General features: G+C 41.0%; 1 protein-coding gene and 1 pseudogene across 1 annotated transcript in view; one reads left to right on the forward strand and one right to left on the reverse strand.

Annotated features, from left to right (window-relative positions):
- DLAT (dihydrolipoamide S-acetyltransferase) overlaps positions 1-26159 on the forward strand; it is a 34968-nt gene that overhangs the window by 358 nt on the left and 8451 nt on the right. Inside the window, exons 2-12 of the mRNA XM_010862882.1 lie at positions 6-123; positions 605-706; positions 1552-1676; positions 1822-1975; positions 4686-4812; positions 6962-7149; positions 8409-8562; positions 18094-18161; positions 19201-19293; positions 19650-19757; positions 20593-20708. Coding sequence (XP_010861184.1) covers positions 6-123; positions 605-706; positions 1552-1676; positions 1822-1975; positions 4686-4812; positions 6962-7149; positions 8409-8562; positions 18094-18161; positions 19201-19293; positions 19650-19757; positions 20593-20708 — 1353 coding nt within the window. The remainder of the gene's footprint in view (positions 1-5; positions 124-604; positions 707-1551; positions 1677-1821; positions 1976-4685; positions 4813-6961; positions 7150-8408; positions 8563-18093; positions 18162-19200; positions 19294-19649; positions 19758-20592; positions 20709-26159) is intronic.
- LOC105005065 overlaps positions 21700-26159 on the reverse strand; it is an 8351-nt pseudogene continuing 3891 nt past the window's right edge.

Consider the following 26159-nt stretch of genomic DNA (forward strand, 5'->3'; position numbering starts at 1 on the left):
GGCAGGGTCCGGGCACTCTGCGGCTGGAGCCCAGTCTCTCGGGCCACACCGCGGAATCGCGTCTTGCTGCAGCTCTGGGGATCGCCTAGCCGCCGCTGGTATAGCCTACCCCCGCATCAGAAGGTAAGCCCCAGAACCTGTCCTTCGCGGGACCCCGTTGTCCTTCACGGCAGACTTGGCTTGGGATCCTTCCTTAGAGGCCTTGATGATCCTCCGTCTCCGCCCCCCTCCAGGTATACTCTGTCACTGTCCCTTCTCCATTACCCAGCTTTGCTCTAGCTCTTGAGCTTCCTTCTCCTGACCTATTCCATTGAAGAAGGAGCTGCAGGCTTCCTTCTCCTGACCGGTTCCATTCAAAGAGCGCCAAGCCTGGGGCGGTCTGTGGGATGTCTGCTGAGTACATGCTGTTAGAAACGGTGGAGCGGAAGGCCTGTCCTTCTGGTTGAGAGCTTCTGGTGTTAGGAAATCCTTTTATAAGCCCATTGCCCAATGTGTGAAGGGACTCAGACTCAGCGTTAAATTAGTCTGAATTGAACGAAGTGGTACACCAGATTGAGAGTTAGGTAGCTCTTGAAATTGAGTATTTCTCCCTTTTCTCCTCTAGGTTCCATTGCCTTCACTGTCCCCTACAATGCAGGCAGGCACCATAGCCCGCTGGGAAAAGAAGGAAGGAGAAAAAATCAATGAGGGTGAACTAATTGCAGAGGTAAGTTGGAAATGAGTTAGAAGAGCCTATCTTAGCTAAATGGAGCATTAACTTTCCGAGTGGGTAATTGTCCCTTTTTCCTGGAGAATTCCGTGGACAGAGGAGCCTGGTGGGCTGCTGTCCATGGGGTCACAAAGAGTCAGACACGACTGAAGCGACTTAGCATGCATGCATGCATCCATTGGAGAAGGAAATGGCAACCCACTGCAGTATTCTTGCCTGGAGAATCCCAGGGATGGAGGAGCCTGGTGGGCTGCCATCTATGGGGTTGCACAGAGTTGGACAGGACTGAAGCGACTTAGCACGCATGCATTAAGAAACTTAGATGTTTTTTACAGTCTGATATGAGAGATTGGTTAGCCAAGTTAGCAGCAGCTAACCAAACTGATTTTTAGCCTGGGTGTTTTTAATAGTAATTCTTTCAAACCTGTGATAGAGGCTTTATTTTCACTGTTGAACTGTACGATTTTTTTTTTTTTTTTGCTATAAGATTGATTTACGACGTTGTGTTAAATACTCTTGTCCATTATGGTTTATCAAAGATACAGAATGTAGTTCCTTGTGCTATATAGTAGGACCATGTTGCTCTCCATTCAGTATGTAATAGTTTGCATGTGCAAATCCCCAAATCCTACTGTTTTTTCCCTGCCCCACCCCCAATCACAAGTCTATTCTCCGTGAGTTCATTTCTATTTCGTAGATAAGTTCACTTGTGCCATTTTAGATTCCACGTATTTTTCTTTCTTTTTCTGACTTACTTCACTTTGAACTGTATGATTTTAGACACAAGTTAATAAACTTCATACCGGCAGCAGAAGCCTAAGCTCCTACTTTTGTGTTAAAAGGTTGAAACCGATAAAGCTACTGTTGGATTTGAGAGTGTGGAGGAGTGTTACATGGCAAAGATCCTTGTTGCTGAAGGTACCAGAGATGTTCCAGTTGGAGCAATCATCTGTATCACAGTTGACAAGTGAGTAGTACCGGGGGAATCTGTGAAAGTCAGGTGCTTAAGTGGAGTATTTTAACCCAGAACTGAGGAGTTAGTTAAAGGCTTCTAAGGCTGATACATCCGCTTTATAACCCCCTTATACTTACACATTCTTTCTCTTCCTTAGGCCTGAAGATGTTGAAGCCTTTAAAAATTACACACTGGATTCTTCAGCAGCACCTGCCCCACCAGCAGCCCCGGCACCAACCCCTGCCGCCCCCGCTCCATCACCTACACCTTCTGCTCAGGCTCCTGGTAGCTCATATCCTACTCACATGCAGGTGAGGCTCAGCCTCTGGGTGTCTGCTCTAGAAAATTTATTATTTACTCATTATTTTTCGTAGATGAGTTGCGTCCTGGAAACTGGCATTAAACCTGGCTGGTTTTTGTCATTTGAAAGTAAATAGAGATTTAAACATGAAAACTGACAACATTTATTCTAGTGGTTATTTCCAGATGTGTGTACTTGGATAGTTCTTTTAACCTTTCTCAGCCTCCGTGTAGCAGGTAGGATAATGTTTGGTACTTTTCATTCAAGAATATCATGTTGGATTTTGAGGATTGTTTGTGCTTACATCTGTACTTTGCTGTACTAAGTCGCTTCAGTCGTGTCAGAGATTCCTCTGTCCATGGGATTCTCCAGGCAGGAGTACTGGAGTGGGTTGCCATGTCCTCCTTCAGGGGATCTTCCCAACCCAGGGATCGAACCTGTGTCTCTTATGTCTCCTGCCTTGGCAGGCAGGTTCTTTACCACTAGCACCACCTGGGAAACCCACTTATATCTACTCTCTGTCTAAATAGAGTTTTTTTAGTAGGCCCCAAGTGCTGTCTATTGAATAAAAGCCCCCAATTAGTGTTTTTCCTTGACACGTAGTGTTTTCTCAGAGTAAGTGAAATAATCCGGTAGTATTTAGAAAAGACCAACAATAAAGAATAAGTGTCAAATAGACATATATAATCTGGAGGAGGGCATGACAGTCTACTCCAGTATTCTTGCCTGGAGAATCCCCATGGACAGAGGAGTATGGAGGGCTACCTACAGTCCTTGGGGTCTCAAAGAGTCAGACATGACTGAGCGATTCAGCACAGACATATATAATAGCATTACAGCAAAGCTGAAGGTGGTAAATATAGTCACTGTTGATTCTGTTAACTAAATCAGTTTCTGAGAAGCTGATTAGTTTATTAGATATTAGGATTATCCCATGTATATTTGTGTGTTTTGGATATTGAAAATGGATAAAAGCCAGCTGTGTTTTTTTCCTAAAGGATTAAGATTATAACTTTTCCTTCTCTTAGTTTATTTGTAGAAATTTTTGTATAGGAATAATTTTCTTCTTCAGGCATCGTGTTCTATACCCTGGTCTTTTATTAACATTCACTCATGATGAAATTTTGCCTGGTGGTCAGTTCACACATTTATTCCATCCTGTTCAGCAATTTTAAAAAAATTTTTAATTTAAAAAAAAGTTACAAACATTTTTTTTGTCTGTGCTGGGTCTTCATTGCCAAGAGAAGGCTTTCTCTAATGGTGGTAAGCAGGGGCAGTTCTCTTGTGGTGCTTGGGCTACTCATGGTGATGACTTCTCTTGGTGCAGAGTGTGAGCTGTAGGTACAGGAGCTACAGTACTTGCAGCTCAAGGGCTCTAGGGCATGGGCTCAGTGATTGTGGCGCATGGGATTCGTTGCCCCAAGGCATGTGGGATCTTCTCAGGCCAGGGATCGAAGCCGTGTCCTCTGAATTGGCAGGCGGATTCCTGACCATTGGACCACCAGAGAAGGTCAAGAGCTCTAAGTTTTGTTTTACTTTTTTCCCCACAGCTTCCTGAGACATCATCCACTAAAATGACTTTTCTCTCAGCATAATCCGTATGTTAATTAGATGCAAAAGACTTAAGAAGATAGCAAACAAAACCCATAACTGAGTGAGCATCCAAATTCAGTGAACATACAAGCCATGTAAATAGGGAAGCAGTCTTTTAATTTAGATCAGCCAATCTGTTGTTTTAGATTTTACTCTGGTGGAAGTGACTATTGTAAGATTAGGTTTTTGTTGTTGTTTTGGGGGTTTTTTTCAGCCATGCCATATGGCATTCAGGATCTTAGTTCGCCATACAGGGATTAACCTGTGCCCTGTTGCATTGGGAGCACAGAGTGTAAACCACTGGGCCACCAAGGAAGTCCTGAACAATTCTTAATATGTTTTTTATCTTGAAAAAGTACCTGGGAGGGACTTCGCTAGTGGTCTGGTGGTTAAGAATCTGCCTGCAGGGGTCACAGGTTCAATGCTTGGTCTGGGAAGATTCTCACATGCTGAAGAGCAACTAAATGCACGTGCCACAACTGCTGAGCCCGCGCGCCTTGAGCCCAAGCTCTGCAACAAGAGAAACCACTCCAGTGGGAAGCCTGTGCACTGTGGCTGGAGAGTCGCACCTGCTCACTGCACCTAGAGAAAGCCTGTGTATACAGCAATGAAGACCCAGAGCAGCCAAAAATAAATAATTAAAAATTTAATAAAGTATTATCCAGGGAGTTTGGGAGAAATTCAGTCTCCTCTGAATGAAAAGGTAGATTTCAGTAAAGCACACAGTAAAATTTTAGTGGAAAAGTCTGAGGTCATTCTATGAAGATGAAAAACCTCTAGCTTAATCTAAGTGTTGAGAAAGATGAGAAGACGTGCTATGTTTAGATATTGTTGGGGAATTAATTTTAGCTGTCTAGAAAGAAATCTTTCCCCTCTGCCCATGGTTTTTAACTTTGGAGGGTGGGTCAGAGTATCACTGGCACTATAAAAGCTTGAGATTTGAAGGATTTACCTGTAGGGACACTGCTGAAGCATGAGGCTTTTGCTGCTGTGGGAGCATCAGGCAGATGGGAATTTGAATTGTCATAGTCACTGTCATTCCATAAAGCTATTTGCTTGCCTGAGTGCCATTGTGTCAAAAGCATCCTAGTGTTGAGTAATAATAAAATATGTGTTTGTTTCTACAGGTGCTTCTTCCTGCCCTGTCTCCCACCATGACCATGGGCACAGTTCAGAGATGGGAAAAAAAAGTGGGTGAGAAGCTAAATGAAGGAGATTTATTGGCAGAGATAGAGACTGACAAGGCCACTATAGGTGAGATTTCTTCAGCTCTTAATGGTTGAGACACTGAGTTTTCCAGTAAGGGAAGAGGATTGCCATCCTATCCTATAATGAGTGAGTGATAACATGAAAAATTTTAATTCTTGGGATTAATTTCCTGGAACAGAGTATTTTCATAAACAGAAGTGTTGCATAGTTGGGTCTGTTGGTTCCAAACTGCACTGTCATTGAATCAAAGCTGTATCAGCTTGGAGATAATTTTTAGGCCAGAGTTTAATTATTAGCTTTTTGTTACTGAGAAGCTGTATCCAAATTGACATTCTTCACACTGGTCAAGGGGGGAAAAAGAGGAAATAGGGGAAAATAACATCAAAGGCAGGAAAATACTGAAGAAATTCAGATGACTTTGAGGGAAAACTTGAAAGTAGGGTTTTGATTGTTTTTGTATATGAGAATGACTGATGAAATGTATATACTACTTGTTCAGATATCATATCACATTTCCTTTTATTGACTATCTGATTTATTTTTATGCTCAGAAAAAAAACCCCTATAGACAATTAATATTTGCCATACTATATCTGGATACCTGTAGATAATTTTTTTTTTTTTTGTCCAGTCCTCAAAAATGCAGTAGGAGCTTCTGGGCATCCTCTGCAGTGGTCTTTTTCGGATTTTGTTCTTCACACCCCATGATTCCATGATGGCACCTTGGGGTCAAGGAGACTTAGAGAGTAGGACTGTACTTGCCCCCTTCCCTCACTTCTGACTGTTTTATCTTTTAGCATATTGTGCTCTCCCCCATAAAATTTTATTAGAGGAAAGGGTTCTTTTTTGTTTGTTTGTTTTTTGGCTGCCCGGGTCTTTGTTGCAGCACACAGGCTGTCTCTAGTTGCAGTGCTCAGGCTTGTTTCAGAGTATGGACTCTAGAGCTCACGGGCTCAGCAGTTGCAGTGGCAGGCTTAGTTGCTCTGTGGCACGTGGGATCTTAGTTCCCTGACTGGAGATCGAACCCATATTCCCTGCATTGGGGAAGATAGATTGTTAACCACTGGACCACCAGGGAAGTCCCTATGCTGTTTGTTAAAAAGATTATTAAAAAGAAACAGAAAAGCCCTGGCAAAATAGGTGTACTTTGCATTTTAACTTGATTACCAATGTTGCTGTAGAGAGTGGTATTCTAGAAACTGGTCACTAGAGACGTATTAACCTTGGTCAAACTCTATACTCCGTAGTGGCCATGGAGCCTTTTCTTTTGATATGTCTTGTATTGGATATTAATTCTCAGCTGGGAAATAAAAGGATTCATCAAAGATGTGTTCATCAGGGAGAGGCACAGCCCAACAGAAAGCTAAGATCTGGAAGGCAAAAGATGTCCTCTACAGTGGCTCCTTTCAGTTTTACTTTTGGAATCCGTCGTATTTGAGTTCCTTGTTAAAAAAAAAAGCAGTAGCTGGGAATTCCCTGGTGGTCCATTGGTTAGGACTTCACGGTTTCCCTGCCAAGGGCCAGGGTTCAGTCCCTGGTAGGGGAACTAAGACCCCAGAAGCCACATGGTGCAGCCAACAAAAGAAAAGCAGTAGCTGAGTAAAGTTGTCAACACCATTGAATCTCCATAGTAATGCTGTGTTTCTTCATATTGAAATAGTTGGTGTAATACCAAGTATGACCTCTTCAGAAAAGTTCCAAAGATGCATCACTATCAACTGTAGTAGCTCTTTTAATTTAACAACCATGTGGTTCTGTTCTTTAGCAGTACAACTGATGCCATCTCGGGAGTCTTGTGGGTCTGCACAGAGCAGCCCTTGGAGATGTTTTAAAGAAAACATTCAGAGCTAACCACTGTTTAACCTCTTGGGGTTTTACTTGACAAATATTTATTAGTATTTACTTTGTATTAGGTAGTATTTACTTTGTATTAGGTACTATTTCCAAGTGCTTGGAAAATATTAATTCACTTAAAATTTTTGTAATAGCCCTGTGAGGTAGGTACTGTTCCCATTTTGTAGGTAAAGAGGCTGAGACACAGGTTAAATAGCTTGCAAAAGGTTATATAGCTACTTTGAAGAACCTTTTACTTAAAAACTGTGCTTTGAAGAAAAAAAAGAACAAACTGTGCTTTGAATTTGGTAGGCTAGTAGAGTCCTTTAAGTTCCATAATGGTTTTTTCTTTCTATTTAAGGTTTTGAGGTACAGGAAGAAGGTTACCTGGCAAAAATCCTGATCCCTGAAGGCACACGAGATGTCCCTCTAGGAACCCCGCTCTGTATCATTGTGGAAAAAGAGGCAGATATACCAGCATTTGCTGACTATCGGCCAGCTGAAGTAACTGATTTAAAACCACCAGCACCACCACCTATCCCATCTCCGGTGGGTATGCCTCTAGAATTGAGGGAACCACTTACCTTATTCATCTCTAAATTAAGGGGTGATAGTCTAGGTTCCTTCCAGTGCTAAGAGTCTGTGACTAAGGAAGGAGATAGTTAACATTTATGGTGACCCACAGGGTGCATGGGACTGCACTGTTCACATAATGGTCAATAGTTTGATTCTTGTAATTTTCCTTTTCCCTGCTTTCTTGAGTCTTGTTGAGAACACAACTGAGGTGACTTGATCTTTTTATGCTTTAGGTGTAGATATGCATATGGGAGGTAATGCTTCGTCACCCATTTTCTATAGAATTTGTAGTCTTTGTCGGTCCTCTTGGTATTCACATATTATAGTAGGTCAAGCTTATATTTGTAACACATGGGAATCTTGACACGAATGGCTTATTTTGCATAGAATTTAGTTTTTTGCTATATACTATATACGAGGGCTTCCCTCGTAGGTCAGTCAATAAAGAATCTGCCTGCAATGCAGGAAACCCGGGTTCGATTCCTGGCTCAGGAAGATCCCCTGGAGAAGGAAATGGCAACCCACTGCAGTATTCTTGCCTGGAGAATCCCATGGTCGGAGGAGCCTGGCAGGCTACAGTCCGTGGGGTTGCAAGGGTCAGACATAACTTAGTGACTAAACCACCACCATATACTATATACCTATAACGTGAACTCATATGAATTCCAGGCAGCAGTAACGCTATAAGGCTTCTGTAGGTGTAGAATCATGTGAGTTTAGACTAGGTACACAGTTCTGTCAGAGAAAACTTTGATTTCTGACTTCCATACATTTATGGGGAGCTGGCAAGTAGTAGTATTGGTTTATTTTTTAATGTGTTTTCAACATGAAATCTTCCAGAATAATTTATTATTTTGGAAGTAGGTTAAGTAAAAACCATGTAGGTAATATAAGAGAATGAGAATAAAAAAGGGACAAGAAAATAGAGACAAGAGATTGAAGTGAAGAAAGGCTATAAGGATGTTGTATACTGGTCACCAGAATTAAATTCAGTGCCTCTCTGTATTAATCATGGAGTTAGAGAACTTGACTTTGTTCGGTCTTTGTTAAAATAATGTTATTGTATTCATGTTGCTGTATTATGTTGGTTAAGCAAGAAAAATGAGCATTTAACCTTTGGAGAAAAGACGAAAGTTATATAATTAAAATAGGTTTGACTTAGCTATAAGCTGTTAATCTTTCAGACCAGTCTTTTCAGTGGTGAATTAACAATTTGTAACTTTTTTCAAAAGGCAGCCCCTGTTCCTCCAGCTCCCCAACCTGTAGCCCCTCCACCTTCAGCCCCCCGGCCAGCCGCTCCAGCTGGACCAAAGGGAAGGGTGTTTGTTAGCCCGCTTGCGAAGAAGTTGGCAGCAGAGAAAGGGATTGACCTTACACAAGTAAAAGGTACGTCTGTTTCTATGGAATGGAGTTTTACTAAAATTGAGTTTCCTCCTTAGGACCAGAGAGTACAACCACAACTATTAATATATAGAGCTGTCTTATCTGGGGAAGTAGGGAGAAGGATGAGGGAGGGAACTGACAGAGCAGGAAAACTTCCTGTGCTTTGCTTGGTCTGTCTAAGGTCTACCTGTATAATTTAGATAGCTTTTTTCATTTTCTATTAACGAGAACTGCTTAGTTGTTGGTGAAAGTATGATGTGTTCAGCAAAGCTGGGTTACGGTACTTGATTATGTGATAAGAAATCTGTATTAGTGCTAGGCTGAGTGAATGTAGCAATACTCAAAACACAACATGAAGTTGGGATGACTTGAAATGACTTAAAATAATAAAATTCATATAAAACTGAACTAACGCCTATTGAGGGCAAAGGAAAATGTCTTACTCATCTTTTCCTTCCCAAAGACAATGTGTAGCTTAGTGATAAGAGCGTGGGCTCTTGAATCAGACCATCTAGGGTTTAATCCTGGCTTTATCACTTTCTATGTAATACGTCTTTTCATGAGTTACTTTATTTGTTTTTCCATCTGTAAAACTGAGATAATAGTTTCCAGTAAAATAAGTGAAGGGCTTAGAACAGTATCTAGAATATAGGAATACTCCATACATAGTAATTTTGTTCATGTTATTATTATTGGCTGGCATTTAAATGTTTTAAGCTAAAATTTAATGTAAGGTAATTAATATACTTTGGAAAGGGGTGGGAGAAATTACTGTTTGTGGAGCTTGGTTTGATGGCTAGTCATTTAATTACCAGACTTAATTTGCATAACACTTGAAGTAAGAATTATCATCTCATATTTTTTGGATAGGAAAATAGACTCTTGAAAGATCTCTTGTTCTGTTAAGCAGTAAAGTTGCAATTCGAATCTAGATTTGTTTCATTTTAGAATCTGTATTCTTCCCACTACCCTGTACTTCCTTCTGTTTTGATGTTCTGCCATCTTTAATTACTCAAAATAATGGCTACTTCTGCAGTTTTCCAGCTATGAGCAATTATTGTTGGTTATCACTGTCTGCAGACTGTTGTTTTAATGGTTTGAAAGCAAGCCAGTTCCCAAAGATACGGGGACAGAAGTTATCACTGTTTCACCTCAGAGAATTCTTGTAAAAAGACCCTTTTTTCCATCTTAATGTCATTTCACTAATATATTGCCATTCTTTATGTATGTATGATTAGGGATAGCAATTTAAGTTGGAAAACATTTTTAAGGGGAGGAAGGACTGGGTTAATAATTATATCTGAAGAATTTAAACAAGTAAATGAGGACCATTTGTTGGATATTGAGTGATACTGACTGCCTTAGGTAATATTTATGTGGAAAAAAATCTCAGTATTCTTACGCAGTTAGAGTTAAGTGATTCATTTATTTAAACAAATATTCATTGAGTATTGTTTGTGCAGCCAACACTTGTTCATGGGACAGACAATAAAGAAGTAAATGGACAGGGATTATAACATAGTAGTTAAGAGCTTTAGAGCTGGCTTTAGAGCTGGAATGCTTAGATTTTAAACCCAGCTCTGTCGAACACTAGGTATATTCCCTTTTCTGTCTCAGTTTCTTTATTTGTATATAGAAATAATACTTTATAGCTTGTTGGGATTAGATGTGTTAATAACAGTGCCTGTACGTAGAAAGCAAATATAGGTAATTAGCTATGGTGATAATAATAGCTTATTAAATAATATGATTCGAATGCTAACAAATAAATAAACCAGTGTTATGGTAGGGAGTAACAAACAGGGTACCTCTATGTCATGGGTTTCTCAGATGGCACAGTGGGAAAGAATTTGCCTGCCAGTATAGGAGACACAGATTCAATCCTTGGGTCAGGATGGTCCCCTGGAATAGGAAATGGCAGCCCACTCCAGGATTCTTGCCTGCACAATTTCATGGACAGAGGATCCCAGCAGTCCATGGGGTCACAAGGAGTCAGACACGACTGAGCAACTCAGCACAGCACACACATGCACGCATGACCACTTTTGGACAGGATGGTTGGGGAAGATCTTTTTGACGAGGTGAAATTTGATCTGACCTGAAAGATGAGGAGTCAGCTATGAGCCAACCATGTGAAGAACTGCAAGAGAAGCATTCTGGGCAAAGACCAGCCTGAAGGGGAGAGAGCTCAGTGTGTTTGAGGCAAAGAAAGGAAGCCAGTGTTAATGGAGCATAGTGAGCAGAGTGGTAGGAAATGAGGGCAGAAAGAAACTCAGGGGTAAGAACATAAAAGACTTTACAGGTTATGATATAGTTTGAATTTTATTTCAAGTAGGGCAGGAAGCCATTGAAAATTAAAATGAAGTGGCATAAAATCATTTATATTTTTAAAAGATTGTTTTGGCTGTTCTGTGCAAATGGATTAAATGAAAGCAAAAGTGTCTGTTAAAATGTTGCTGGAGTTGATGGTGGTTTACACAAAGGTGATGAGAATAGAAATGGAAAGAAATGGACAGCTTAACATATGTTTGTGGCAGAATCAACAGAACTTAGGGATTGGATATGAGGACTCAACAATAGCGACTTCAAAAGATACGTGCACTGACAGTCTGGATAGGGTGAAAAGTGAATGAAGAAGTGGAGATAGCATTGTGGACAACTTAGTCAAGAGCTTTTGCTGTGAAGGAAGGCATAAAAATAGAGATGTACAGTTCGGGAGGATATGAGCTCAAGAATGGCCTTTAGAAAACGAGTGGTGGTAGAACAGCCCTCAGAGAAGGCAATGGCACCCCACTCCAGTACTCTCACCTGGAGAATCCCATGGATGGAGGAGCCTGGTGGGCTGCAGTCCATGGGGTCGCTGAGAGTCAGCCACGACTGAGCGACTTCACTTTCACTTTTCACTTTCATGCATTGGAGAAGGAAATGGCAACCCACTCCAGTGTTCTTACCAGGAGAATCCCAGGGACGGGGAGCCTGGTGGGCTGCCGTCTATGGGCTCGCACAGAGTCGGACATGACTCAAGCAACTTAGCAGCAGCAGCAGCAGAACAGGCCTAGTGTAGAGTTTCTCAGCTGTGGCACTACTGACATTTTTGACCACGTAATTCTTTGTGGGTTTCTCTGGTGGCAAACCACTTCAGTATTCTTGCTTTGAGAACCCCATGAACAGTATGAAAAGGCAAAAAGATAGGACCCTGAAAGATGAACTCCCTGGGTCGGTAGGTGCCCAATATACTGCTGGAGATCAGTGGAGAACTAACTCCAGAAAGAACGAAGAGATAGAGCCAAAGCAAAAACAACGCCCAGCTGTGGATGTGACAGGTGATGGAAGTAAAGTCTGATGCTGTAAAAAGCAATATTGCATAGAAACCTGGAATATTAGGTCCATGAATCAAGGCAAATTGAAAGTGGTCAAACAGGAGATGGCAAGAGTGAACATTGACATTTTAGGAATCAGCGAACTAAAATGGACTGGAATGGATAAATTTAACTCAGATGATCATTATATTTACTACTGTGGGCAAGAATCCCTTAGAAGAGATGGAGTAGCCATCATAGTCAACAGAAGAATCCAAATGCAGTACTTGGATGCAGCCTCAAAAATGGCAGAATGATCTCTGTTCGTTTCCAAGGCAAACCATTCAATATCACAGTATCCAAGTCTAGGCCCTAGCCAATAATGCTGAAGAAGCTGCAGTTGAACAGTTCTATGAAGACCTACAAGACCTTCTAGAACTAACACCCAAAAAGATGTCCTTTTCTTTAAAGGGGACTGGAATGCAAAAGTAGGAAGTCAAGAAATACCTGGAGTAATAGGCAAATTTGGCCTTGGAGTACAGAACGAAGCAGGACAAAGGCTAATAGAGTTTTGCCAAGAGAACGCACTGGTCATAGCAAACACCCTCTTCCAACAACACAAGAGAAAACTCTACAAATGGATACCACCAGATGGTCAATACCGAAATCAGATTGATTATATTCTTTGCAGCCAAAAATGGAGAAGCTCTATACAGTCAGCAAAAACAAGACCAGGAGCTGACTGTAGCCCAGATCATGAACTCCTTATTGCCAAATTCAGACTTAAACTGAAAGTAGGGAAGACCACTAGACCATTCAGGTATGACCTAAATCAAATCTCTTATGCCTATACAGTGGAAGTGACAAATAGATTCAAGGGATTAGATCTCATAGAGTGCCTGAAGAACTATGGATGGAGGTTTGTGACACTGTACAGGAGGCAGTGATCAAGACCATCCCAAGAAAAAGAAATGCCAAAAGGCAAAATGGTTGTCTGAAGATGCCTTACAACAGCTATGAAAAGAAGAGAATTGAAAGGCAAAGAAGAAAAGGAAAGATATACCCATCTGATGTAGAGTTCCAAAGAAGAGCAAGGAGAGACAGGAAAGCCTTCTTCAGTGATCAGTGGAGAGAAATAGAGGAAACGGGAAAGACGCGAGATCTCTTCAAGAAAATTAGAGATACCAAGGGAACTTTTTAGGCAAAGATGGGCTTGATAAAGGACAGAAATGGTAGGGACCTAAAAGAAGCAGAAGATATTAAGAAGAGGTAGCAAGAATATACAGAACCATACGAAAAAGATCTTCATGACCCAGATAACCACGATGGTGTGATCACTCCCCTATAGCCAGACATCCTGGAATGCGAAGTCAAGTGGGCCTCAGGAAGCATCACTACAAAGCTAGAGGAGGTAATGGAATTCCAGTTGAGCTGTTTCAAATCCTAAAAGATGATTCTGTCAAAGTGCTGCACTCAGTATGCCAGCAAATTTGGAAAACTCGGCAGTGGCCACAGGACTGGAAAAGGTCATTTTCATTCCAATCCCTAAGAAAGGCAATGCCAAAGAATGCTCAAACTACCGCACAATTGCACTCATCTCACACGCTAGTAAAGTAATGCTCAAAATTCTCCAAGCCAGGCTTCAACAGTATGTGAACCATGAACTTCCAGATGTTCAAGCTGGTTTTAGAAAAGGCAGAGGAACCAGAGATCAAATTGCCAACATCTGTTGGATCAATGAAAAAGCAAGAGAGTTCCAGAAAAACGTCTATTTCTGCTTTATTGACTATGCCAAATTCTTTGACTGTGGATCACAACAAACTGTGGAAAATTCTGAAAGAGATGGGAATACCAGACCACCTGACCTGCCTCTTGAGAAACCTATATGCAGATGAGGAAGCAACACTTAGAACCGGACATGGAATAACAGACTGGTTCCAAATTGGGAAAGGAGTACGTCAAGGCTGTATATTGTCACCCTGCTTATTTAATTTATATGCAGAGTACATCATGCGAAATGCTGGACTGGATGAAGCACAAGCTGCAATCAACATTGCTGGGAGAAATATCAATAACCTCAGATATGCAAATGACACCACCCTTATGGCAGAAAGCGAAGAAGAACTGAAGAGCCTCTTGATGAAAGTGAAAGAGGAGAGTGAAAAGTTGGCCTAAATTTCAACATTCAGAAAAGTGAGATCATGGCATCTGGTCCCATCTCTTCATGGCAAATAGATGGGGAAACAGTGGAAACAGTGACAGACTTTATTGGGGCTCCAAAATCACTGCAGGTGGTGACTGCAGCCCTGAAATTAAAAGACACTTGCTTCTTGGAAGAAAAGTTGTGACCAACCTAGACAGCATATTAAAAAGCAGGGACATTACTTTGCCAAGAGAGGTCCATCTAATCAAAGCTATGGTTTTTCCAGTAGTCACGTATGGATGTGCGAGTTGCCCTACAGAGAAAACTGAAAACTGAAGAATTGATGCTTTTGATCTGTGGTGTTGGAGAAGATTCATGAGAGTCCCTTGGATTGCAAGGAGATCCAACCAGTACATCCTAAAGGAAATCAGTCGTGAGTATTCATTGGAAGGATTGATGCTGAAGCTGAAGTTCCAATACGTTGGCCACCTATTGCGAAGAGCCGACTCACTGGAAAGACCCTGATGCTGGGAAAGATTGAAGGCAGGAGGAGAAGGGGACGACAGAGGATGAGATGGTTGGATGGCATCACCGACTCAATGGACATGAATTTGGGTAACTCTGGGAGTTGGTGATGGACAGGGAGGCCTGTTGTGTTGTGGTCCATGGGTTCGCAAAGAGTTGGACATGACTGAGTAACTGAACTGAACTGGTGACTCGGTGGTAAAGTATCCACCTGCCAATGCAGGAGACATGGGTGTAATCTCTGGGTCAGGAAGATCCCCTGGAGAAGGAAATGACAATTCAGTCTAGTATTCTTGCCTGGGAAATCCTATGGACAGAAGAGCCTGGCGTACTGCAGTCCATGGGGTGGCAAAAGAGTTAGACATGACTTAGTGACTAAATAACAATTCTTGGCAGAGTGAGGGTGAGGCTCCTCTGCATTGTAGCATGTTTAGCAGCATCCTTGTCTCTTACTCGCTACATGATAGTAGCATCCCCCACTTGTAACAACCAAAAAAACTTTTCAAACATTGCCAGATGCCCCTCTGGCAAAACTGCAAAATTGCCTCGTTGAGAACCAGTTGTCCAATAGAAAGGGATAAATTGATGATGCAGAATAATTTGGCAAGGAACCAAGTTCTTAGATGTAAAAGGGGATGAAATTGCTCTTGGGTAGGTATTAGGACAGTTTGTTTTTATAGGAGGGAAGAGAATATGGGGTGGTTTTATAGGTTTGGTGGCAGCAGAGGAGGGTAGAACCTCTCTGGTTGCTGCTATTTGTTCAGTAAAATACAAAGTGAGCGAGGATTTCTCTGGTGGTTTACTGGTTAGGACTTGGTGCTTTCACTGCTGTGGCCCGGGTTCAATCCATGGTTGGGGAACAGAGATCCTGCAAGCTGCTCAGCATGGCCAAAAACGTATAAAGTGAGGGGACCTGTGGTAGAATTAGTGTGGGAAGGTTTGAGGTTAGAGAGTGTGAAATACTATTCTCTGAGATTGTGAAAGTGACTTCAGAAGAAAGAATTTATCTTCTGGGTAGTTTTGTGAGTCTATTTTAGATTTATGTCTCTGGTTTATAGTACAGTCAGTCAGCGAGGTGTGTACTTGTTTCTCCCAGCAATATTGAACAACTGTGGTGCTGGCACTGAGAAGGCATGTGTTACAGAGCTTGCCGGACAGTGATGGTAACAGTGATCCGTAGAGTGTAGCCTGGGTAGGGAGGAAGTGAAGACAGGAGGCTGACAACAGATGATAGGAGTGGAGGAGTCAGTCTTGATGAAGCGGAAGAAAGTTTGCAGTGGGTGGAAGGAATGGTTTAAAATAAGTGAGCTGAGAGGATCAGCAGTTAGTGTTTTCTGACACCCAAGTCAAACATGAAATGTAATGTTTTTTTCCAGACCATCAGTCAGTTCTGTGACACCACCCGGTTAACCAACAGTTCAATCCTATTCTGACACTAATTCTCCAGAGTTAGCATCAGACTCCACAGGTTAAAGGGTCCAGTCCCACAAGTCTGCCCTCATTTCAGGGGGCAGTTGCGAGTCCTGGGGACCACCCATATTTCTTTTCCGTGGGCTATAAACCAGAAGTTCCTAAGACCCCCCTCCTCAGGTTTGATAATCATTAGAATGATTCACAGAACTCAGCAAAGCACTTTACTGTTGCCTATTTATTGTAAAAGATACAACTCAGGAACAGTCAAATGGAAGAGATGCATAAGAGAGTGTGGGTGCCCTTGTGGGAGCACCACCCCTTGGCACATTAATATGCTCACCAACCCAGAAACCCTCCAGGCCTGGTTCAGGAGTTTTATTTTTATAGGGGTGTGGTTGCCCCTTTTTATTTTTATAGGGGTGTGGTTGATTGTACCATTGTATGTGTGTGCTCAGTTGCTCAGTCATGTCCGACTCAGCCCGCCAGGCTCCTCTGTCCATGAGATTTTCCAGGCAAGAATACTGGAGTGGGTTGCCATTTCCTTCTCCAGGGGATCTTCCTGTCGTAGGGATCAAACCTACATCTCTTCCATCTCCCGCATTAGCAGGCAGATTCTTTACCACTGCGCTACCTGGAAAGCCGGATTGTATCATTGGCCATTGGTTATTGCACTCAGTCTCCAATCCTCACCCCACCCCCTTCCCAAGGGACAGGTTGCTCACTAAAGTTGACCAAAATGTGATCATTTTGGGAGAAGCTGTTTTGAAAGCCAAAACCCTGATGTTCAGAGTTTGATTTGTCTCAGAGCTACCCACATTATGGTTTATATTGCTTTGATGCAGAGCATTCTTACGTCACTGCCCCATTTTATCTTCATGACATACCCATGAGCAGGGGCTGGTATAATCTATTCTACAAATGAGACTAAAGAGCAGATGAGATTAAGTGACTGTAGTCATCTGTCTAGTTTATATTTGACAGCAGCCCTACATTTTTCACTCCTAGTCTAGTGTTCTTAGAGAAGGAAATGGCAACCCACTCCAGTGTTCTTGCCTTGAGAATCCCAGGGACAGGGGAGTCTGGTGGGCTGCCGTCTATGGGGTCGCACAGAGTCGGACACGACTGTAGCGACTTAGCAGTCTAGTGTTCTTCCTTTTATACTATACTGCCTAATGACTATCTGTTACTCCTTCCTAGGGAGATAGGCAAAAGAATTTCAAAGATTTCTACCAACTCCTAATAAGACAGGTCCTGCAGTTTCCTCATCTTGAGGAACTGCAGGGTCGAGATCAGCCTTGGTTGCGAAGGAAGGTTATGGTTTCTGTCCTTTGTAATGAGGGTGATCTCATAATACTGCTGCCTCTGTTCTAAGCTCCTGGTAATACACAGTCTTAGCCAACCAGTTTTCATAATGAAGGAAAGGACTTGGGATGAACTGCACACAAGAATCCTTTTTTTAAACATCTTCTTTGGAAGAAGATGAATCAGTTTGATCAAATTCTTTTAGAAGTGTGCAAGGGTAAAGGGTATTTTAATACTGAATTTCCTTAGAATTAAGATTCAGGATTATCTACTTAGGTGTAATGTTAAACCTAAGAGACCATGAATGGGAGGAGGAAACAAACTGAATGAAAGTAAAACTTAGCCTTGTTGAGGGAACTTTGAAGATCTTTCTTCATGTGTAACGTGATGGCTATTTCCTTCATAATCTTGTAACACAAGCCAGTATAGAGCCTTGGCTGCTATGAGAAAGTTGTGAATGATGGAGACCACATATGGATTGAATGATTCTAAAAGATGAGATCGTTGCATTTGAAAGTTATTCATGCTATTTCATGCTAAAAAAAAAAAAAGTTACCTGATTTGTCCAAAATAATTGTTATCATGTCTGTAGAAAGATAATTCTTTAACATCAAATGAATGTAGAACCGAAATGAGATCTTTTCAGAGTTAAGAAAGGGTATTTTGGAGCTAACCAAGAAGAGGTGACCGAAGCTGGTATTTTTTAGAGAAATGTTTAAGGGGCATGGTTGAGGCAGTGGCCCCTTCAGAGGGTCTGTCTCTAGGAGCTTGTGCTTCTGGATCACAGTGCTGATTTCCTTGAGGAATCCGTGGTTCACTCTCACATACGTGGTATTTCTGTGTCTCCTCCAGGGACAGGACCAGATGGCAGAATCATCAAGAAGGACATTGACTCTTTTGTGCCTACTAAAGCTGCTCCTGTGAGTTCTATTTGGCTTTTAAATTCCGGTTGCAGTTTCCTCTGCAGAGTGCTTTGTCCAGCCTGTTAGACCCTTGCATACAGTGAGTGAAATAGCTTAATCAGTGCTGTGTTTTCTTTGTCTGATTTTACTGGCTGACAGTACATAAGTATGAATGTGTTGTTATTCATATACAAAGGTGCTATGGTGATGGTTTAGATGATAAGTCATGTCCTACTCTTGAAATCCCGTGGACTGTAGCCTGCCAGGCTCCTCTGTCCATGGGATTCTCCAGGCTAGGATACTGGAGTGGGTTGCCATTTCCTTCTCCAGAGGATCTTCCCGACCTAGGAATTTAACCCTGGTCTCCTGCATTGCAGGCAGATTCTTTACCAACTGAGCTATGAGGGAAGCCCCAAAGATGCTATACTACATTGAAGTTCTTCGAAATTGTTTTTGTTTTTTTGAGTAGAGGTACTAAATTTTTCCTAACATATTATCTCACTCAGACACTATTTTTAAAAGCATGCTTGACTTGGATTTGAGTTTTATGTGGTTAATTAGTCCACAGAGGGATTAAATCCACATAGTCAACTCTGATTAGCAAAGGTGCTAAGATAAACAGCTATAAGTAGGGATAATGATTTAGTTATTTAGATGTTTGCTTTAAAATGAAAGATTTGTCGCTATTTTTTATTGACACTATTCAGGAAAATACAATACCTTCTTTGTATTTATCTCAATCTTTTAAATTTAAGAATGCTTTGTTTTTCCTGAGGAAAATATTGCAAAAAAAAATTGTTTTGATATAAACTAGTCATAGAAAAATGACACTTAAAATATGATTACCCAATTCCAAGTATGAAAATTAAAAACAACTTTTAAATAAGCACAGTGCAGATCTGAGTCCCTTTTGCTCCCTTGGGATAGAAATAGTTATTTTTCTATAAGCCCTTTAATTTTTACTTTGCCATATGTAAAAGAATCACTAACAGTAGTTCACACTTGCTGATGCTAAGACTAAGCCACAGTTACTAAGAACCTTTTTACCTCTCTCTAGACTCCAGCAGCCGCCGTGCCTCCCCCAAGTCCAGGAGTGGCTCCAGTTCCTACAGGTGTCTTCACAGATATCCCAATCAGCAACATTCGCCGAGTAAGAGTATTACCATAACTCCAGACCTCAAGCTGTTGGGGGCATCCTTACTCTGATTGTTCAGTTGTATTCATCGTTTAAAACACTAAGAAGAGACTTTTTAAAAATTGTAGATCTTTGATGATTCATTTAGTAGATGTTTGGCCAGTTGAATTCTTAGAATACACAAACCCTGTGTTCTAATTAAATAGTATTACAGGGGGCTAAGTTGTGTTACAGTCCTACATCTTTCAGTTCTAATAATATATCGGGTAAGCATCACCAGGGAGCAGGATAAAGGGGCAAACAGAGCCCTGAATAGATAACGTCTCATCTCAACTCAAGATAATTGATTTTTTAATCTCTTTTCATTTCAGGTCATTGCACAGCGGTTAATGCAATCTAAGCAAACCATACCTCATTATTACCTTTCTATTGATGTAAATATGGGAGAAGTTTTGTTGGTACGGAAAGAACTTAATAAGGTAAAAGGTCTGGAAATTCCACCTCTATAAATTCTAAAAATCTTGGTTTCCCTCACTGAATATTTACATTTTTGTCGCTGTATTGTATTTTGTTATAAATGCCAGTTGATGATGGAAAGTGGATGTCATCTTAATTTTAACTTGCAGAAAATATCCTGGAGAATTTTCATTTTCTAACCCTTGATTAAAGCTTATCATTAAAGTCGACTTTGCCATGGATCCATTTTAGCCTAACATAGTCACTATGATTCTTTGAGACTACTTGGGTCTCTTCGGGTAGGTAAGAAACAGTGTGTTTGCTTTGTCTTTATACCTACCTAGTGCTTAGTTATTTTGTAACTTACAGATGCACCTAGAGCACCCCTTGCTGCTGCTAAGTCACTTCAGTCGTGTCCGACTCTGTGCGACCCCTTAGATGGCAGCCCACCAGGCTCCCCCGTCCCTGGGATTCTCCAGGCAAGAACACTGGAGTAGGTTGCCATTTCCTTCTCCAGTGCATGAAAGTGAAGAGTGAAAGTGAAGTCGCTCAGTCGTGCCTGACTCTTAGCGACCCCATGGATTGCAGCCTACCAAGCTCTCCGTCCATGGGATTTTCCAGGCAAGAGGACTGGAGTGGGGTGCCATTGCCTTCTCCGAGAGCACCCCTTAGCAGGAAATTTAACAGTTGTAATGGTCTACGTTAGAAAAGATGAAAAAGAAACGACTTTTGGTTTCTTTTCATCCTTTTTACCTCAGGATATTTGTATATTCATCCCCTCCCACCTTCTCAAGATTATATAGTTTCAGTCTTCGCGAAGAGAACTTAAGAAACTATAATGATTTCTTTCTTTTGCAGATGTTAGAAGGAAAAAGTAAAATTTCCGTCAATGACTTCATTATAAAAGCTTCAGCTTTGGCATGTTTAAAGGTTCCTGAAGCAAATTCTTCTTGGATGGACACAGTTATAAGACAGTAAGTATAACCCTTTTAGGGAAGGTGTGTTCTCTATCTATCTATCTGTCTGTCTATCTATCTATATATATATATATACACATCAGCAGGTTTTTTTGTGTGTTGTCTAATGTATAAGTAGGAGTGCAGGGAATAAGAAGAAACAGTGCAGAGTGGGAGATGATTTCCATAGGCAAAACAACTTGAAAACAACATAAAACTGTTTCTGAGACCATGCCAAATTTAATCAGTAAAGACTACAGATGCTTAAGAGTTCCGGGAAGGGAGATGAGTGTACAGATATGTATAATTAAATTGATAATGACTCTCACAAGGCAGGATTGAGATGGTTTTGTTCACCAATTAGTTCTGCTAAACTTTAGTGGTGGCAAAATTGAAAGCAAAACCAAAAAAGCAGTATTTGTTAATATTACGGTATTATGTGACTGGCATGGTGCTTAGTGTCTTTCGCATGTTGTCCCATTTAATTCTTAGGACCGCCTTATGAGGTAGGTGCTTTTACTCCTATTTTCCAGATGAAGAAATAGGCTCAGTAAGTTGAGTTACTCCCTTAGTTCATATGTTAGTAAGCAGCAGAACTGGGATTGGAACCAGGATTCTGACTCAGTCTAGCCTTTCTCTACTACGTAGATGGTTTTGTATTATTAAATTTTTATTACAATAACAGTATATACTTAATAATATTAATTCGTGGCTTATGGTGACCTGCTCAGCCTTTATCTGAGATCCACTCCCAAGAGGCCAACACAGCCTTTATTTAAACTATTATTTCTTTTGGTATTTACCTTTATATTTCTTTGGGCTTCCCTGGTGGCTCAGATGGTAAAGAATCTGCCTGCAATGCAGGAGACCCAGGTTTGATCCCTGGGTTGGAAAGATCCTCTGGAGAAGGAAATGGCAACTCACTCCAGTATTCTTGCCTGGAGAATTCCATGGACAGAGGAGCCTGGTGGGCTGTAGTCCATGGGGTTACAGAGTCAGAAATGACTGAGTGACTAATTTTACTTTTCATATCTTTCTTTTTTTTTGATGTGTTCACTTACTTTAATAACACTACATTTACCATATTATCACCATGGAATGTGAATTCAGGTTAGATAGGAGAATTTCATCAGTACAGCAAAGCAAAGTTTGTGGTATACCAAAGTTTGCATACTTTCTGACCAAACCAGCTTGCTCATAAATCACTTCCATTATAGGCAATTTATTTAACTTATGATTCTTTTAGAGAAAATGAACATACTGCACACATTTTAAAAGTGTTTTTCATTTACCTTCGCATTAGCACTTAGAATGCACATTTCTATTTCAAAATAACATTTAAAATTATTCTAATATAACAGCAGGAAAATATAATTTTGCAATTACAAAAGAGCTAAAAGGGATCTACAATTAAGTTATTCTCATGTTTACAACTACGATTCTAAAATAAGTTATACTTCAAAGTGGCTGTTACCAGCTTTTTTATGTTTGGTTTAAAAACACACACAGACTTTCAGGGAGGTTTATAACATTGTATTCCATGCCGTGTTCTGAAAGGGTTCCTCAGGAGCCAACCAGCCCTTAAAACAGTACTTAGTCCATAAGGCAGTCAGAGAATTTTAAACTAAGTGGGGTAAATAGGATTCCTACATTACATCAAAAGCATATGATTATTCTGCAGCCACTGGGAGCATTTTCAGGATTGGCATGTTGTCTTCTTCAAAACTAATTTCATCAGAAGGGTTTAAGAAGGTGGACACGTAACACTAGCAAATATATTTAAAAGTGACATGTTTCTTTTGTGCTAATCTGACTCCCCTGAGTGACCTAGCTAGTGAACTAGTCACCAGTAACTTGGTCACCAGGCAAATCAAGCCTGCAAGAAAGGAAGCCAGTATTCAAATTACCATGTTCTTGTCTGACCCAAATAATTTATTTTCAGCAGAAACATATAACCTCAATATGAGATGTCTAACTAAAGCAAGCACTGCCAAGACCAAGATGGCATCTCCTCTTCTAAGGTTTAGGTTTTGCCCAGAATTCTTGATACGGGGAATCGCCCATATCAAGAGCCATTGCTCCCACAACAAAGCCTTGGACTGCCACACGCATGTGGGTGAGGTGAACAGACAGTATTTCTCCTGCTCTTCCATATATGTTATCCATATGCAATGATTGCTGCAAAACGTGCCATTCCAGTGGGAACAGATGGTGCCTCTCTAGGTTTTCAGATGAGTGTAGATCCCTGATCTTCATCATATGAAGAAAGAGAAGCGTGTCGCTTGACATGGTGGTTGAAGAATCTTAGACAATTACAGGACGTTTCAGGTTCCTACTGGCTTCTTCTTTTTTTTTTTTTCCTACTGGCTTCTGACCTGGGTCCCACATATGCCGTCTACCTTCATATTTCTACATAACATTTTTCTGTTGCCTTTTTGTCAGTTTTTCATTTCATTTATCACCTTTCTGTTTAAGAAGGTTAAATTTTAGCTTTTTTGTACCCTCTTTACAAACACATATACACAACCCATCATCCAGCCAGATTGATTATAGTATAGATTTTTAAATTGCTTATCATCATTTCTTTCTGAAGTTTCTTTCAGAAAAAAAAAAGTTTCAGTTTCTATCTGAAACTCCCCAGGAAAACTAAACATTTCCCGAGACTGAAAAATGGTTTACTGATTCTGATTTTCGTCTTGGTTACCCTGCCATTAGAGAACATCTGAGGGTCTTACTATTCTTTAGAGACTATATTAGTTTTCTAGGGCTGCCAGTACAAATTACCACAAAATTTGTGGCTTAACAAAAATTTACTCTCCTAGTCCTGAAGGTTAGACGTGTGAAATTAAGGTATTAGCAGGACCATGCTCCCTGCACAGGGTCTTGGGTGAACTCTTGCTTGTTCTCTCCAGCTCTGGCGGCTTCGGGCATTCCTAGGCTTGGGGCTGCATAGCTCCAGCTTCACATGGCCTTCATGTGTCCATGTCTTCCCTTCTGTCTCTTACAAGGACAGTTGGCATTGGATTTAGGGCCCACCCAGATAATCCAGGGTGTACTCATCTCAAGGGCGTGAGTATATCAGTGAAGACCTTTTTACTAAATATGGTCACATTAATAGACTCTGGGATTAAGACATAGACATAGCTTTGAGAGCACAGTTGTGAACATTTGACGACAATTCTTTGTACTGACATATGTCTTCATTTCTTTTGGGTAGACTCTTTGGAGTGGAATTGCTGGATTGTAGGGTAAATTTATGTTTAACCTTTTAAGAATATCTGAAGGAAACACTACTTAGATGAAAGGATGGTGGTTGCAGCTCAAGTTCTATGAATTATTTATTAATCCTTACCAAATGCCCTTCATTCATTTGTTCATACAGCTATTTAACAAATATTTATTGAACATACAGTGTTAACTGGATTTTGTTGTTGTTCAGTCGCTTAGTCTTGTCTGACTCTGTGCAATCTCATGGACTGCAGCACACCAGACTTCCCTGTCCTTCACCATCTCCCTGAGTTTGCCCAAACTCACATCCTTTGAGTCAGTGATGCCATCCAACCATCTCATCCTCTGTCGCCCCCTTCAGCCCTCAGTCTTTCCCAGCATCACGGTCTTTTCTAATGAGTTGGTTCTTCACATCAAGTATTGGAGTTTCAGCATCAGCCCTTCCAATGAATATTGAGGATTGATTTCCTTACGATTGCCTGGTTTAGTGATGAACAAGATAGGAAACACCATCCCTACTCTATTAGGAATATTTTTAAACATTATTGTAATAACAGGATAATTTAATTAAGAAAGCAGTGCTGCTGTGTGATACCTTGGCCAGAGCCCAGCTGTGGTAGCTGCTGAGTGTCACTGTAATATTAGAGCAGGTCCCTATGTTTGCAACTGGCAAAAGCCTGCTGCCTCAGGCCAGTTTGGGCACACTGAGGGGTTTGGTACCCATAATCTCCAAAGAGCTGGAGTTCTTTTTTCATGTGAAGTTTTAACTTTTCTAAGTTGAAGGATAGTTGATTTATAATATTATATTAGTTTTAGGATTATGACATAGTGATTCAGTGTTTTTGTGGATTGTACTCCCTTATAAGGTATTACGAGATAATGGCTATAATTCCCTGTGCTCTATAATATATGTTTGTTGCTTATCTATTTTATACATGGTCGTTTGTATCTGTTAATCACATATGCCCAATTCGTCACTCTGCCCTTTCCTCTATCCTTTGGTAACCACTAGTTTTTTTTCTCTGTTTCTGTTCGGCAAGTATATCCATTTGTATTACTTTTTACATTCCACATATACAATATACAGTATTTGTCTTTCTCTGATTTATTTCCTGAAGCATAATATTCCCTAGGTCTATCCATGTGGCTGCAGATGGTAGAATTTCATTCTTTTTTTATGGCTGAGTAATATTCCTATGCATGTGTATATGTGTGTGTGTGAGTGAGTGAGATGTCTGCTGTCTGTTGATGGGCACTTGGACTTGGGTTTCTTCCCTGTCTTTAATTGGTATGTTCATTTTTCTGGATATATATACCCAGGAGTGGAATTGCTGGGTCATATAATCAGATCAGATCAGATCAGTCGCTCAGTCATGTCCGACTCTTTGTGACCCCATGAATCACAGCACACCACGCATCCCTGTCCAACACCAACTCCCGGAGTTCACCAAGACTCACGTCCATTGAGTCAGTGATGCCATCCAGCCATCTCGTCCTCTGTCGTCCCCTTCTCCTCTTGCCCCCAATCCCTCCCAGCATCAGAGTCTTTTCCAATGAGTGAACTCTTCACATGAGGTGGCCAAAGTACTGGAGTTTCAGCTTTAGCGTCATTCCTTGCAAAGAAATCGCAGGGCTGATCTCCTTCAGAATGGACTGGTTGGATCTCCTTGCAGTCCAAGGGACTGTCAAGAGTCTTCTCCAACCACAGTTCAAAAGCATCAATTCTTCAGCGCTCAGCCTTCTTCACAGTCCAACTCTCACATCCATACATGACCACAGGAAAAACCATAGCCTTGACTAGACGGACTTTTGTTGGCAAAGTAATGTCTCTGCTTTTGAATATGCTTTCTAGGTTGGTCATAACTTTCCTTCCAAGGAGTAAGCGTCTTTTAATTTCATGTCTGCAGTCACCATCTGCAGTGATTTTGGAGCCCAGAAAAATAAAGTCTGACACTGTTTCCACTGTTTCCCCATCTATTTCCCATGAAGTGATAGGACCGGATACCATGATCTTCATTTTCTGAATGTTGAGCTTTAAGCCAACATTTTCACTCTCCACTTTCACTTTCATCAAGAGGCTTTTTAGTTCCTCTTCACTTCTGCCATAAGGGTATTGTCATCTGCATATCTGAGGTGATTGATATTTCTCCCGGCAATCTTGATTCCAGCTTGTGTTTCTTCCAGTCCAGCGTTTCTCATGATATACTCTGCATATAAGTTAAATAAGCAGAGTGACAATAT

The sequence above is a fragment of the Bison bison genome, unplaced genomic scaffold (genome assembly GCF_000754665.1).
Source record: "Bison bison bison isolate TAMUID 2011002044 unplaced genomic scaffold, Bison_UMD1.0 scf7180017864485, whole genome shotgun sequence".
NCBI classification, from domain to species: Eukaryota; Metazoa; Chordata; class Mammalia; order Artiodactyla; family Bovidae; genus Bison; species Bison bison.